Genomic DNA, 12,706 nt, shown 5'->3' with positions numbered 1-12,706 from the left:
CTTGTAGGGTGACTGTACAGCAACAGTGAAACATATCCAACATAAAACATCATTCACAATCTATTTTATTCCAGAATGATTAAATGAATGAGCTGATCTCCTGCCCGTCAAACCTCTAAAACCAGTCAAACTAGCTGAGCATAAAGTTAAGGAGTGTAAAAATTGTTTATGAAAGCTGCTGGAATAATAATAAAAGGGCTGGTAACATCAAACACAAAAAATTAATGTAATACATTTTGTGAAACTTATTACAAAACATATTTGTTTTTATTAAAATATCACGCGCCCAACGCAAGTTTAAAAATATCACTAAATACATTAAATATTTGGTGATTAAAATCAGTATTTAGTGTAAATTTTACTCTTAAGTTTACGAGAAAAACGCACAACATTCTCATTATACTTTATTATGTGGTTAGTAAGACTCGGACATATTCCACCGGGGGGCGCGCGAGGGCTCATAAACTTCAATCCTCTAATAAAACATTTTAAACCGCATAAGTATTGAATACGTTTTAATTTAAAAAATAAGTACATCTTGTTTAAATCAGTAAATTACACGGTTTACTGAATTAATCATCTGCCGCACTATTATATCATAAAGCGTCTTTTTGCAGAAATGCATGTGATTGGTTCATCCTATCCCGCGCTGAGAAAAGTAACAACAGACAAGTGTTGTACTCACCGGAGAACTACATGTAATTATTTACAAACATTCATTTATCAGAATAATGATACTAGCCAGTAAAATAATGAGACCAGGAAGGGTCATGGTATAAAATGTAGACTGTAGGAAAATGAACATTTTAAAAGTGCCGAGAGGGAACGTGATGTTTCGATCGTATGATCTGCTGAAGACACGAGTCATTATAATACAATTTTCAGAGTTACGCTTTTCCTTTACATTTACACAACAGTACGATATTGCTCACTGAGCGTGGTTAAACAGTATTGTGTCCTATGATTTCTATGGATCATGCACTCAGTCAGCTGACGCCAAGTCACGTGATGTAATGGTATCACATGACCGGTAAACAGAGCACTGAGCGCAGTTGTCACCTGAGGAGCGTCTTCACACACCGGTGTCGTCTGAAATTGACAAACTGATCAAATTCAGAGATAAGATCAGGTCCGGATTCGGTAAGTGACTTAAAATTCAACCACGTGCGATTAAAACACACACACACACGCGCGCGATTATTTCTGTTCTGATCGTTCTGTACAGTATTATCAGTGTGTTCAACCGGAAGTGAAACTTCTGCAGAGATTGTCACAAAACGATAATGTGCATTTATTTTGTTAAAATGTCGTCATAATAACCTGTATGAAATATTTGAATTATATCTGTGCTGCTGTTTGTAGAGTGTTGTGTGACCTCATCATGTGAAGAGTGTCACGTGTCTTTTTACCTGTCAGGTGTTTCCCTCTTTCAACATTGATTAAACTCAAGATATTAAACTATGTTCTTTCATTTCAATCTCAATTACAAATATTATCTAGCCTTACTATGTCAAAGAAATGTGTGCGACTGTGAATTGCTACATTTGCTAAAATATCACGTTAATTCTGTGCATCCATTTAATTAACATAAAGACTCATAAAGAATGTGTCACAATTGGTTGTGTTATTTACATTTTATTTAATCTTTTCACACAAGACCAAACATAAAATCAACTCTCTGAGATTCTGCATGTATGCAATGATGTTGTTCTTTTGTGTGTTTCAGATATGCAAAGAGCAGCAGTGCTTTTAGTTCTGGCATTCTCTTCGTCCGCCTTTTCTTTGGACAATGGTCTGATGAGGACTCCACCTATGGGCTGGTTAGCCTGGGAACGGTACCGCTGCGATATCGACTGTCAGAATGACCCTCAAAACTGCATCAGGTACAACGCCCTCATCTGTCTCTTACCTGACAACAGTTATCCTTTGATCCGCAGTTTAATCTCGTTTCTCTCCTCTGCAGTGAGAAATTATTCATGGATATGGCTGACAGGTTGTCTGAGGACGGCTGGAAAGAGCTGGGTTACGTCTACGTAAACATCGATGACTGTTGGTCCTCAATGCAGAGAGACGGACAGGGTCGACTTCAGGCTGACCCCAAGAGGTTCCGATCTCATCTAACTCTCTGTTAGCAATGAATGAAATGCGTTCATCCCTCATCTGATGATATTATGTGACCTGCAGGTTTCCGGGTGGCATCGCTAAGCTGGCGCATTACGTTCATGAGCGCGGTTTAAAACTGGGTATCTATGGAGACATGGGCACGCACACGTGCGGTGGGTACCCGGGGACCACTCTGGATAAAGTTCAGATAGATGCACAGACGTTTGCCGATTGGGGCATCGACATGCTTAAACTGGACGGGTGTTACTCCAACTCCACCTATCAGGAGAAGGGTGAGAGACCACGTATAGACAATGTCGTTCAGCCTCTATTCTCTCTTTACTGGTTGTGTTGTTTTCTACATCATGGGGAGTATTTTTTTTTATAGGTTACCCAATGATGTCAAAAGCCCTAAATGCTACAAACCGTCCTATCGCCTACTCCTGCAGTTGGCCCGCCTACCAGGGAGGACTTCCACCCAAAGTGAGTTCACAGTATTATTGTTTATTTCTTATTTTAATACTCTTTTCATGTCCATTCAAATCATTTGATAAGTGTGTACTAAACATTTCTTTAATGATAACTTCATTATATATAAGGTTCAGTTAAATCAACAGTGGAATACATGGATTCTGTTATGCTTTTTAGGGTGAGAATCACATGTTTTAGTGAAATAGATTAATTTCTCACAGATTACGTGTGTGTGTTTGTTTTTAGGTGAATTACACACTGTTGGGTGAGATCTGTAACCTGTGGCGTAACTATGGTGATATCCAGGACTCTTGGGACAGCGTTCTGTCTATTGTTGATTGGTTCTTTAATAATCAGGATGAACTTCGGCCCGCGGCCGGACCGGGGCAGTGGAATGATCCAGACATGGTGAGATCATAACATTCCCATCATCCTCTTTATATTACACTGAAGCTCATCGTACTGTCTATGTGTGTTGATTCTATGCATACAACTTGACAAATAACTAACATATTTATAATACAAATTAATAGTATCCTGCAATATAAGTCGCTTTGGATAAAAGAGTCTGCCAAATGTAAATGTATCAAATATAACGTCTCTTTACATTTTTTTCCCCTCAGTTGGTCATTGGAGATTTTGGCCTCAGCATGGAACAGTCGAAGGCTCAGATGGCGCTGTGGGGGATCTTGGCCGCGCCTCTCTTTATGTCCAACGATCTGCGGACGATAAGCAGCGGCGCTCGTGCCATCCTGCAGAATAAAGTGGCCATCTCCATCAATCAAGACCCATTGGGCATCCAGGGCAAACGCCTGCTGAAAGTGAGACCCCGTTAAACTCAACTCCATTACCGTGAATGATCTTCAGATGATGTCTCATGTGTGATGTGTGTTCTGTCAGGAGAAGAGCGGCATCGAGGTCTTCTGGAGGCCTCTGCATAAAGGAGCGAGCGCTTTGGTGTTCTTCAGCAGACGTTCAGACATGCCGTATCGCTATGAGACATCATTGAAGACTCTCAACTACATACCCGGCGTCTATGAGGTCAGAATTCATATCCACAGTCATTCCTCTTGTCATTTACTCTAGTATATTTTACAAGCACACTGGGATATCCGTCATACTGCCATGTAGGTTGGAACTGAACCCAAGTTTTTCTCCTACTGTTGCACTTGTGTATATGGTTGAGTGACAATAAAGGGATTTGACTCTCTTTCACAGGTGTATGATGTGTTCATGGAGCGCACCGTGTCGACTCTGAAGGACAGCACTGAGTTTGTTGTATCCATTAACCCGTCTGGTGTGGTCATGTGGTACCTCTCTCCAGCATCTGATTGGCAGGAAGACTCTCTTCATTTCAATAAGAAGCTGAGTGGACCAACGTTCTATCGGCATGCTAAAGATGCTCACGCTCCTCTTGTGCTCTGACCTGCTCTCATTGGCTCATGGATTTCAGAATCATTTGTCTAAAGGTAACGCCCACTGGACACTCAGGGACATCATTTAACCAATGAAAAGTGCCTACAGTCAGCACATCTCTTGATTCACTTTTATATAGGGGTTGTTTCTACTAAATGTGATTTTTTTTTTATTTTTTTTTATTGTTTAAATTGCAATCTTGAGCTGATGAATGCCGGAAGTTCTTTAAACAGTTTTTACAAAAATGAAAAACAATTATGTAAGTTAATGTTGTACTTGATAAAATCATGCTGTTGAAATCAATGTCGGTGATGTGTGCGGCTGTGTTTTTATCTTGAAATAAACTGTTGTGACCAGATTCATGCTCACGTGATGTGATTCATTCTTTTGTTCACCAGAGAGCAGCAGAGAGTTACTGAGCTGTTTACAATAACATTACAATCTGCTTAATCTTTATCATGGTTTGTGTGTGTGTTAAATAACCATCTCAATCTTAATTATCTCCTGTTTTATGAAACCAGATCGTATCAGAGCTGCAGGTTTGTTTTTACACCGTCACACTGATCATCATTTATCAGATTCAGCTGTGTTTAACTCTTCTGATTCAAATCCAGATAGACACAGAAGATCTACACATTTCATACCAATCTGTGATTTTGTCGCAGAATCAAATCATTTGATATTTTCATTTGTTTGTCAAAAAGCTTTATTCACAGAGTTCAGTGAGCTGCTATGAGAGAACAATGGTGATGCCGTAACTGTTCAACAGACCTGATGCATATGTGAATGACTCGGTGGCTCAGTAGGTAGAGCAATGAGACTCACAGACTGATGGTTGGTGGTTCAAGTCCAGGCTAGAACAGTCTGAGAGAGATTGAACAAAACTTGTAGTACGAAGGCACTTCCTGCACTTGAAGGAGAAGAAGAAGAAGAGATGAGAAGATGAGAGGAGACTATATGAACAAGATGTGACAAAAATAACTTAGCATGTTAGTTTAAAAACTAAGTCGTTGTTCTCTTATTCTGAAGTAGAATCGCTGCTGGTTGTTGTCTCCGAGGTCCGGGGGGGGCAGCCCGGATGTTTCCCCCCCTTCTCTCACCGCTCAGTCCTGCCTTGCCTCACTGACTTACTCTCTGATCCGTCACCTTCACCACCTTTCAACCACCAACCCTCAGTGTCCAGACCGGGGTTTGAACCGGGATCCTCTACACCAGGAGGATGAGCTCATACCACTGAGCCACTGGCACTTTCATATCTCAATGAGTTTTCGGTCGTGCCTTGTCATCATTATTCACTCAAAACTTCAAGAAATTAAAGCAAACATGAGGCTTGAACCAGGATTATCCAAACTAGAGGCTGACACTCTTACCACTGAGCCACAGAATCTTCTGCGGTGATCCTCTGTTTTTTTTTTGGAGATTTCTCTTTCGACAGAAATACTTATATATCGTAACTTTAAAGGGTTTAAACTCTTGATTGAATACTTATATATTTTATACTTATAAAGTGATGAAATTTAAAACCCAATTTCTCATATATAGTTTTTAGAGGGGTTGTCTCAATAATCAACCAAAAAGATTGACATGAAATCTATAAAAGGAACATTTCACATCTCGTGTGTTCAGATGTTTTCTTGATTTCATAATGATAAATAATATTTATTTATGCTGAGGTTTGTGTTTATGAGCTGATATTCACACAGATGTTACTCTCTCCAGCTCTCTTTATCTTCATGAATGACATGATTTGGTTGTATCTACAATATCATCTTATGAAAGACACAAAACAGTATCTTACTATAAGCTGAATTTGAGTTTATTAGATTTTTTTAAAGAGTTCATTATGTACAAGGGTCAGTCAACAGAGAAAGCAGAAGTTTCTATCAGACGAGGGACTTTATTCATGATCTGACATTAAATATGTAACAGCCTCAAAACAATCACATCATAGACACACAACTTATGTATTAAATACAACACACAATGTTAAGAGTTACACAAAATTAACACATTTTGAGAGCGAGAGAGAGAGAGAGAGAGAGAGAGAGGACAGAGAGGGAGTGAGAAAGAGAGAGAGAGAATGGGTGTGATTGGTGGATGGAGTTTGTCTTGATAAGTTGCTTTTGTTTGAGTTTGAAGTCATTTGAGTTGTTCTTCGTTTGCTGTTCATCATGAATGTGCAGCGCCGCTCAGCGTTTACACACATCATCATCTGCTTCTGTCTTACAGGTGTGTAGATATAACAAATCATCACTTATACATGATTTACATGTAAACGCAATCTGAAGAGATGTCATACTGTCTGTGTATATGTCAGGCTCGGCTGTGGGCTCAACGTCAACTTCTGCAAACATCGGTGAGTAACACTGTTCTGTCTTTAAAGACAGTAACAGTGATTCAGATGTAAAAACTGAATGAGCGATCCTAATATAACGTGGAGTATCATGTTTTACACTGATGTGTTTCAGACATCACTCTGTTGGGTCCTGATGTGGTGACTGTGGGCATTCCTGCCAGTTTTTTCTGTTTCTCTCAGTGTTCTGCAGCGTGCCTTTACAGCATCACAGCAGACGGCCGCACCGCAGACACAGATGAGATCACCATCATCATCAGAGAGAGACTGAACGTCACCACCGTCACCTGCACAGCAAAAAACAACATCACAGGACAAACATTCACGACACATAAGACTCTACAGGTTTTACGTAAGAGATGATCAACAATATTTTTGACTCACCATCACACTGAAGATATTCGTCATTTAAACTTTAGTAAAAACTGATGAATGTTTTTCTCTTCAGAGGGTCCAGAGAATGTCTCCATCAGCGGCCCGGCGTATCTGCCTGTCGACCGCTCTCAGAGCTTCCTGTGTTCTGCCGTCTGCTGGCCGTCCTGTAATTACAGCTGGACCTCTAATGGAAAGCCACTGTCTGCATTTGGAAACCACCTGGTCATGACTCCATCTGCAGTCGTCGGTATAGAAACGCTCGTCTGCACGGCGACCAACAGCAAGTCGGGAATCTTCGCCTCTGCAGTCTTGAAACTCTTCGTGACTGGTAAGTCTGAGATCTTCAGCGGTCATATGTTTGTTCAGAGAGTTTGACCGCTCTGTGTTTTGTCAGATGGTCCACTGTACACCATCATAAGAGGTCCAGACAGAATCCAGCTTAAATCCAGCACCATGTTTGAGTGTCAGAGCAGGTGTAAACCCTCCTGTAACTACACCTGGACGGCAGAGAACCAAACTCTTTACAGCAAGATAATAGACGTGAGAGTTGAGACCTGGAGAGAATCACTGACGTTAACCTGCACGGCCACAAACATCATCACCAACAGCACTGAAGTGACACAGAAGACACTCAGCGTGACAGGTAAAATCCCTCAAGCATCCACTGATACTCGCATTTGACCTCAGCTGATCTCATCGGATGTCTTCTTTGACCGTATGACAGAAAACACAGCTGCTCCTCTGAGGATGAATCTGATGTCAGCTTTTGTCATCGCTCTGAGTCTTCACTTCACCTGAAAACGCTGCACTGTCACTCATTACACAAGTGCAGAAGAAAAAACCACAGACTTCCACAACAAACCACATGTGAACTACTGAAAATAACCTGACAGAAGTGAAGGACACAAATGTACACACTACACACATGTGGAGTTTATTTGACTGATAGATTAAATTCATGTGGATGAACTGAGTGTTGAATTTGCTGTATTTGTTTAAATTAAGCTGAAAGAAACAAGCTAAAATAAAAAGGTTGCCTAAAAAAAGGTGTTGGTGAAGTGTGGTGACTTATCTTAAGCAGATAACAGTATTATTCCTCATGTTCTGATTCATGAAACTGATGGAGTCATACTTAATAGATACACACAAACACACACGTCTGCTCTTGATGTTTGATATTTGTGACGCATGAATGTTTGATGTGTTGACTGTGATATTATCAGGCGGGTGTTGGCTGTTTCTGAACATCAATGATATCACATTATAAATGACAATCAAACTCATTCATTATCAACCTATATGTGTGTGTTCTGGATGAGTCACGCAAAACAGTCGCCGCATTCACATCTGCTCACATGATACACCCACAACCAAGGACTTTCTGCGCATGTTTCAGACTCATTCAGACTGATGTTAAAGTCAGCATGATATAAAAAAAGCTAATTGTTTTGCACAGTGTTGCATTATTCAATGTAAATTATGTATGCGTCACGTCAGAAATCTTCTCAACTTCACTACTAACTGTGTGACAGGCGACAGAGTGGCGACTTATTTAAAAGGCAGGACTCGTTCATGATGAGGAATCAAAGCACATTTAATGATCAGCCGATCACATTCAATCATTTGTTATCTCAGACAGGACAGTGACGCGTGACTGCTGGGTTTGGTTCTGCAGAAAAGTTCATGCCCTAGAATGTTCTTCGGTTCATAAACTGTCAATCTGACAGGTTAAATGTCCTCAGGTACAGAGAAATTAAACATCAGTCTTCCCTGTGAGCAGAGGTCAAAGGTCAGAGGCCATATTTCTTCTTCAAGTCTTTAACGAAATCATCTTCCAGACCGGAGCTGTGAATCCAGTCAAACAGCTCCTGTACCACTGAAACACATTTACACACATCAACACCTTCTTAACACTGTTTGTCTGAGCATGTGTGTGTGTGTGTGCGTGCGTGCGTGCGTGCATGCGTGTGTGCTTAAGCATGAGTATACCTCTCTTCTCTTCAGATGACATGAACATGACAGACATATTAAATCTCTTGACACGTGTCAGGTTTCTCAGTGCGTCCAGCAGAACAGACGGTTCTTCATGTCTGAAATGCAACACAATGATCATCATCCATCTGTTCATCAGTGTTTTTTGTTCAATGTGTCATATTACTCTTTCACTCACTGAATGTAAAAGGTGTGAAATGTCTTGAGGATTTGATTGAGAATGTCAGGCTCCAGAGAGGTCTGGAAGATCTTAGGATAAATGTCTGGGCTGATTTGCTGAAATACACAAGAGACCGTTTTCACTGAAAGTGAAATACAGATCTGTGATGACATCAGAGTGATGCTTTAACTGTACCTTTAAATATCTGTAGGTGGATTGTGGGTTAGCGCTGATCTTCCTCAGGTCGGCCTCCAGTTGGAAACTGTTTGCGGGCGGTGGAGGAACACATTCACATTCATCTGATGGATTCCCGTTATCTGTACTTCTGTCATTCTCACATTCAGTATCTCTAAAACACAAACACGGATTAGTGTCTCACACTGACAGCACACGAGTGAGACGCATCTAGCAGACATCTCACCTGGACTCATGGAGAGCGTCTGAGATCTTCTGGATCTTGTGATGAGGTGATGAGACAGCAGATGATTCAGACACAAGTGACAACTCACCCACCTCCTGAATGTCAATCCTCCTCAAGGGTTTCTGGCACAACACACGTACAAAACTTACTCACTGAACACAGTAGGAATGTGTGTGTGTGTGTGTGTGTGTGCGTGTGTGTGTGTGCGCGTGTGATGGACTCACAGTTGATTTGAGATGTTCAGGTTTGTTGATTGGCTGGATGATTCTCTTCTCCTCTGTAACCAGACAACCGCTCGACTTCAACTCCTGACACACACGCACAAAACACACACACATACACAGAGTGGTTGAGATGAAATCAGACACACACGTCTCTCAGTGAATTGAGTGTTGTTGTGTTGTTGTACCGCTTTAAGTTTTTGGATCTCAGTTACAGCCTGTTTGTTTCCAGGCTCCAGTTTGAGAAGCTGCTCATAATCTGTGATGAAACACACAAGAATGATTCATCACATACATGACACAGAGTGAACATGTGACACACAGCTAAAGAATCATCAAACCTTCTATAGCTTCTCTCATTCTTCCCAGAGCCGCTCTGGCCGTTGCTCGTCTGGCCAAAGCTTTCGAGTATGTGTCATCAAGAGCAAGAGCTGCACCACAGTCCTGTTCAGCCTCATCGAACCTACACATAACAAACACGATGACTAGCTAGTGTACACTACACAAACTTTCACTATAAATACAGTCAGTATGTGCGGTCACCTGAGGAGTTTCAGGTAAGCCATGGCTCTGTTTGCAGGCAGAAGTGCGTTTGTGTTGTCTGCTTCTATTCCATTAGTGTAGCACTCCACAGCCGCCTCATACTTCCCTTCTTTGAAGTATGCATTACCCTGACACACACGCAAGTGAGGAATCAGTGTAATAACAGGAGATCAGATTGAGATGATTGACAGATGAAGGAGGCAGAGCTCACTCGATCTTTAAGCAAGACAGCTTCCTGTTTCCTCTGCTCCTCCTGCAGCTGCTGCAGTTTCACTGGATCAAGTGTCTGCGCAGCTGTCGCAGCTGTCTGACTCTTCTCAACTATCTGTGCGCTGGATTCTAAGAGCTGAAGTGCAATTATGAAAACAACAACATCTAGAACATCTACTGGATTCAGACGCGCACAAACAAACACAGGTCAACACACCTGCTTGAGTTTCTTCAGTTCATTCTCAGCCTCAAAGTTTCCAGGATCCAGTTTGAGAACCATCTCATAATCTGAAAAACATATGAGCTTTACATGAGATCCGCATAAAGTACAATGATGTGTGAGATGAGCTAGATCACTTACCGTCCAGCGCCCCCTGATGGTCCTTCAGAGCGGTGCGGGCAGCTCCTCTCCTGGTGTAAGCTTTCATGTATTTACTATCCAGAGTGATGGCCAAATTACAGTCCGATTCCGCCACAGCGTACCTGCAGCACACCAATCACACACATGATTCATCTGGACACATGAACACAAACTGAATCATCAATAAATCAATAAATAAACGTAATAAAGATTAATCTGATTTTACTTCTTGAGTCTGATGAAGCAGGCGGCTCTGTTTGTAGGCAGGACGGGGTTGTATGGATCGGCGTTCATTCCTCTGGTGTAGCACTCGATCGCTGCGTCATACTGACCATCTTTAAACTTCTCATTACCCTGAAAAAACAGCCAAACCTCAATCTGAGCAATGTGTGTGATCTGTCCCTCACACAACCTATCAATGATTTCATAAAACTCTTAGTAGAGCACAGAGGTAATGTGATGAGTTTTTTTAATGATGTCTTTACCGGTATGGCTGTTGTAGTAGTCCTACCTTATCTTTCTCAGTGAGTGCCAGATCTCTGTCCACATGAATCCCCTCCGAGTCTGAATCATGCGACTGCACCGGACTTTCTTCTGTGTCCATAGACTCCAGAACCTTTTCCTGTAATTCATCATCACTCATGTTAATCCTCATTACACTGATGACATCACTCTGTTCAATAAAGGACAACTGTCTCACCACATTAAATTTGTCCCACGCTTGATAATCGTAAGATTTGATTCGCTGGGTTTCTGTTGGATCTTTCTGACTGACCGTCTGACGTTTCCCCCTCTGCTTTGGCTTTTTATAATCCTTGTTTCTCACCGGTGGGAGATTATCCTGCTATATACATACATATTGAACATAAAAAAGCCAAAGAATGTTCAGTATGAATGATCAGAGAGACACTGGAAGAGGTTTTTTACTTGTGTTTCGTCGATATTTCCAGCACAAAGTTGTTGATCTTTTCTCTTGATCTCTTCCTCCCAGCTGTCCAGGTCCTTCATGAAGTTCTGCAGATCTTCAGCGTTCTGTCGCATCTGAACCTGCAGCTCCACACCTTTATTTCCAGACATCACAGCGCTCTTTTCTTCTGTACACACAAACACACATGTCGTGATCTGTTCATCATGGCTTCCAGCTGCTAATCCATTACCCTTCCAAAAATGACCATGACTACCATCAAAATAGCATAATAAATACGTGTGTTATTCCTGGTATGTATGTGTCATCATTGAAAAATGAAAATTAAGATTCTTACACAGTATGAAGGAGACTTCACAGTCCACACTCATTGGCTGTGATCACAAACAGGAACTTTACTACGTGAACTGGCGGTGTGGCGGAAACTGTGGGTACTATGGTAACGCATTGAAAGGGAAACTACCAACAATGTGGCTTTTACAAACTTGTTAAACAATATTAAACTCATAAATACCCTCAACCGATCATAACAGACATCACATTAAATAAATTAAAACAAAATTGTGAATGAACAAAACTAAACTATTGATAAACTTAATAAACTTCACCATGTGACGTTACAGTTATACAAACAAACACTGCAGACAGTAGGTCAATAAACACAGAGATGTTATATAATCAGATACGAGTTATTATTTGACGTATATTTAATGATAATTAACACATAACAGTAACGTCACATGAGTACGTTGACCAGCACACGTTACATATACGTTATTAGTACATTACTTTCGACTAATACCTCTTCGTAATTGAAAATCGATTAAAAACAATAAATATGCTTAAAACTGTAGCAGCAGTTAAGAACAGGTCTGTGTGTTTCATACCTTCAGAAATGATGGAGAGGTTTTATTCAGCAGTTTGTCTTCAGCGCCATGACAGCGTGACGTATTCTGCGCGTACTTGCGGCTTTACGTCACACACTCTAAAGCCCGCGCGCGTGAAAATACCGACACCTGAAATCACCGGAATCTACAGGATTTTTTTTATATTACACTGTTTTCTATTATATACAACCGCGCAGCAACAAACCAATTATAATCTAGTTGATAAAACATATATTTATTGACTTCGTCTTTTGTACGGAGCTTTTAT

General features: G+C 41.0%; 3 protein-coding genes across 7 annotated transcripts; 2 read left to right on the top strand and 1 right to left on the bottom strand.

Annotated features, from left to right (window-relative positions):
• The first annotated feature begins 1,029 nt into the window (after positions 1-1,029).
• naga (N-acetylgalactosaminidase, alpha) lies at positions 1,030-4,348 on the top strand. The gene is made up of 9 exons (XM_056747993.1): positions 1,030-1,140; positions 1,727-1,883; positions 1,964-2,104; positions 2,185-2,396; positions 2,492-2,586; positions 2,821-2,982; positions 3,198-3,395; positions 3,475-3,615; positions 3,793-4,348. Exons 2-9 carry the CDS (start codon positions 1,729-1,731, stop codon positions 3,997-3,999), a joined length of 1,311 nt encoding a protein of 436 aa, XP_056603971.1. The 5' UTR covers positions 1,030-1,140; positions 1,727-1,728; the 3' UTR covers positions 4,000-4,348.
• Positions 4,349-5,544: 1,196 nt separating this feature from the next.
• On the top strand, positions 5,545-8,157 carry LOC130421074 (uncharacterized). Its single transcript, XM_056748745.1, has 6 exons — positions 5,545-6,219; positions 6,308-6,346; positions 6,459-6,695; positions 6,792-7,046; positions 7,113-7,361; positions 7,443-8,157. Exons 1-6 carry the CDS (start codon positions 6,162-6,164, stop codon positions 7,514-7,516), a joined length of 912 nt encoding a protein of 303 aa, XP_056604723.1. The 5' UTR covers positions 5,545-6,161; the 3' UTR covers positions 7,517-8,157.
• A 134-nt stretch (positions 8,158-8,291) lies between these two features.
• rpap3 (RNA polymerase II associated protein 3) lies at positions 8,292-12,567 on the bottom strand. Of its 5 annotated transcripts, XM_056748742.1 has the most exons (18): positions 12,439-12,454; positions 11,889-11,925; positions 11,554-11,720; positions 11,327-11,470; positions 11,138-11,248; positions 10,853-10,980; positions 10,627-10,748; positions 10,483-10,553; positions 10,267-10,401; positions 10,056-10,183; positions 9,854-9,975; positions 9,701-9,771; positions 9,516-9,599; positions 9,292-9,413; positions 9,066-9,219; positions 8,889-8,986; positions 8,708-8,808; positions 8,292-8,594 (listed from the first exon to the last, which is right to left on the bottom strand). In XM_056748742.1, exons 3-18 carry the CDS (start codon positions 11,701-11,703, stop codon positions 8,509-8,511), a joined length of 1,827 nt encoding a protein of 608 aa, XP_056604720.1. In that variant the 5' UTR covers positions 11,704-11,720; positions 11,889-11,925; positions 12,439-12,454; the 3' UTR covers positions 8,292-8,508. The 5 variants fall into 5 exon arrangements, with proteins under 5 accessions (XP_056604720.1, XP_056604717.1, XP_056604719.1 ...); XM_056748739.1 differs by lacking the exon at positions 11,889-11,925 and having other exon boundaries at positions 12,439-12,567; XM_056748741.1 differs by having other exon boundaries at positions 11,554-12,010; positions 12,439-12,527.
• Between the last annotated feature and the right edge of the window lie 139 nt (positions 12,568-12,706).

Source organism: Triplophysa dalaica, chromosome 5, assembly GCF_015846415.1.
Source record: "Triplophysa dalaica isolate WHDGS20190420 chromosome 5, ASM1584641v1, whole genome shotgun sequence".
Taxonomy (NCBI): Eukaryota; Metazoa; Chordata; class Actinopteri; order Cypriniformes; family Nemacheilidae; genus Triplophysa; species Triplophysa dalaica.
Note: the sequence above shows the minus strand (reverse complement) of the source record. Positions and strands in the feature narration are given on the sequence as shown.

Coding starts and splice junctions, on each gene's coding strand:
- naga (XM_056747993.1), top strand. CDS start 1,729: ATGCAAAGAGCAGCAGTGCTTTTAGTTCTGGCATTCTCTTCGTCCGCC. Junction 2,983..3,197: donor AGTGGAATGATCCAGACATG/GTGAGATCATAA, acceptor TTTTCCCCTCAG/TTGGTCATTGGAGATTTTGG. Junction 3,616..3,792: donor ACATACCCGGCGTCTATGAG/GTCAGAATTCAT, acceptor TCTCTTTCACAG/GTGTATGATGTGTTCATGGA.
- rpap3 (XM_056748739.1), bottom strand. CDS start 11,703: ATGTCTGGAAATAAAGGTGTGGAGCTGCAGGTTCAGATGCGACAGAAC. Junction 11,249..11,326: donor CGTGGGACAAATTTAATGTG/GTGAGACAGTTG, acceptor GATGAATTACAG/GAAAAGGTTCTGGAGTCTAT. Junction 9,220..9,291: donor GACGCTCTCCATGAGTCCAG/GTGAGATGTCTG, acceptor TTTGTGTTTTAG/AGATACTGAATGTGAGAATG.
- LOC130421074 (XM_056748745.1), top strand. CDS start 6,162: ATGAATGTGCAGCGCCGCTCAGCGTTTACACACATCATCATCTGCTTC. Junction 7,047..7,112: donor CTTGAAACTCTTCGTGACTG/GTAAGTCTGAGA, acceptor GTGTTTTGTCAG/ATGGTCCACTGTACACCATC. Junction 7,362..7,442: donor GAAGACACTCAGCGTGACAG/GTAAAATCCCTC, acceptor ACCGTATGACAG/AAAACACAGCTGCTCCTCTG.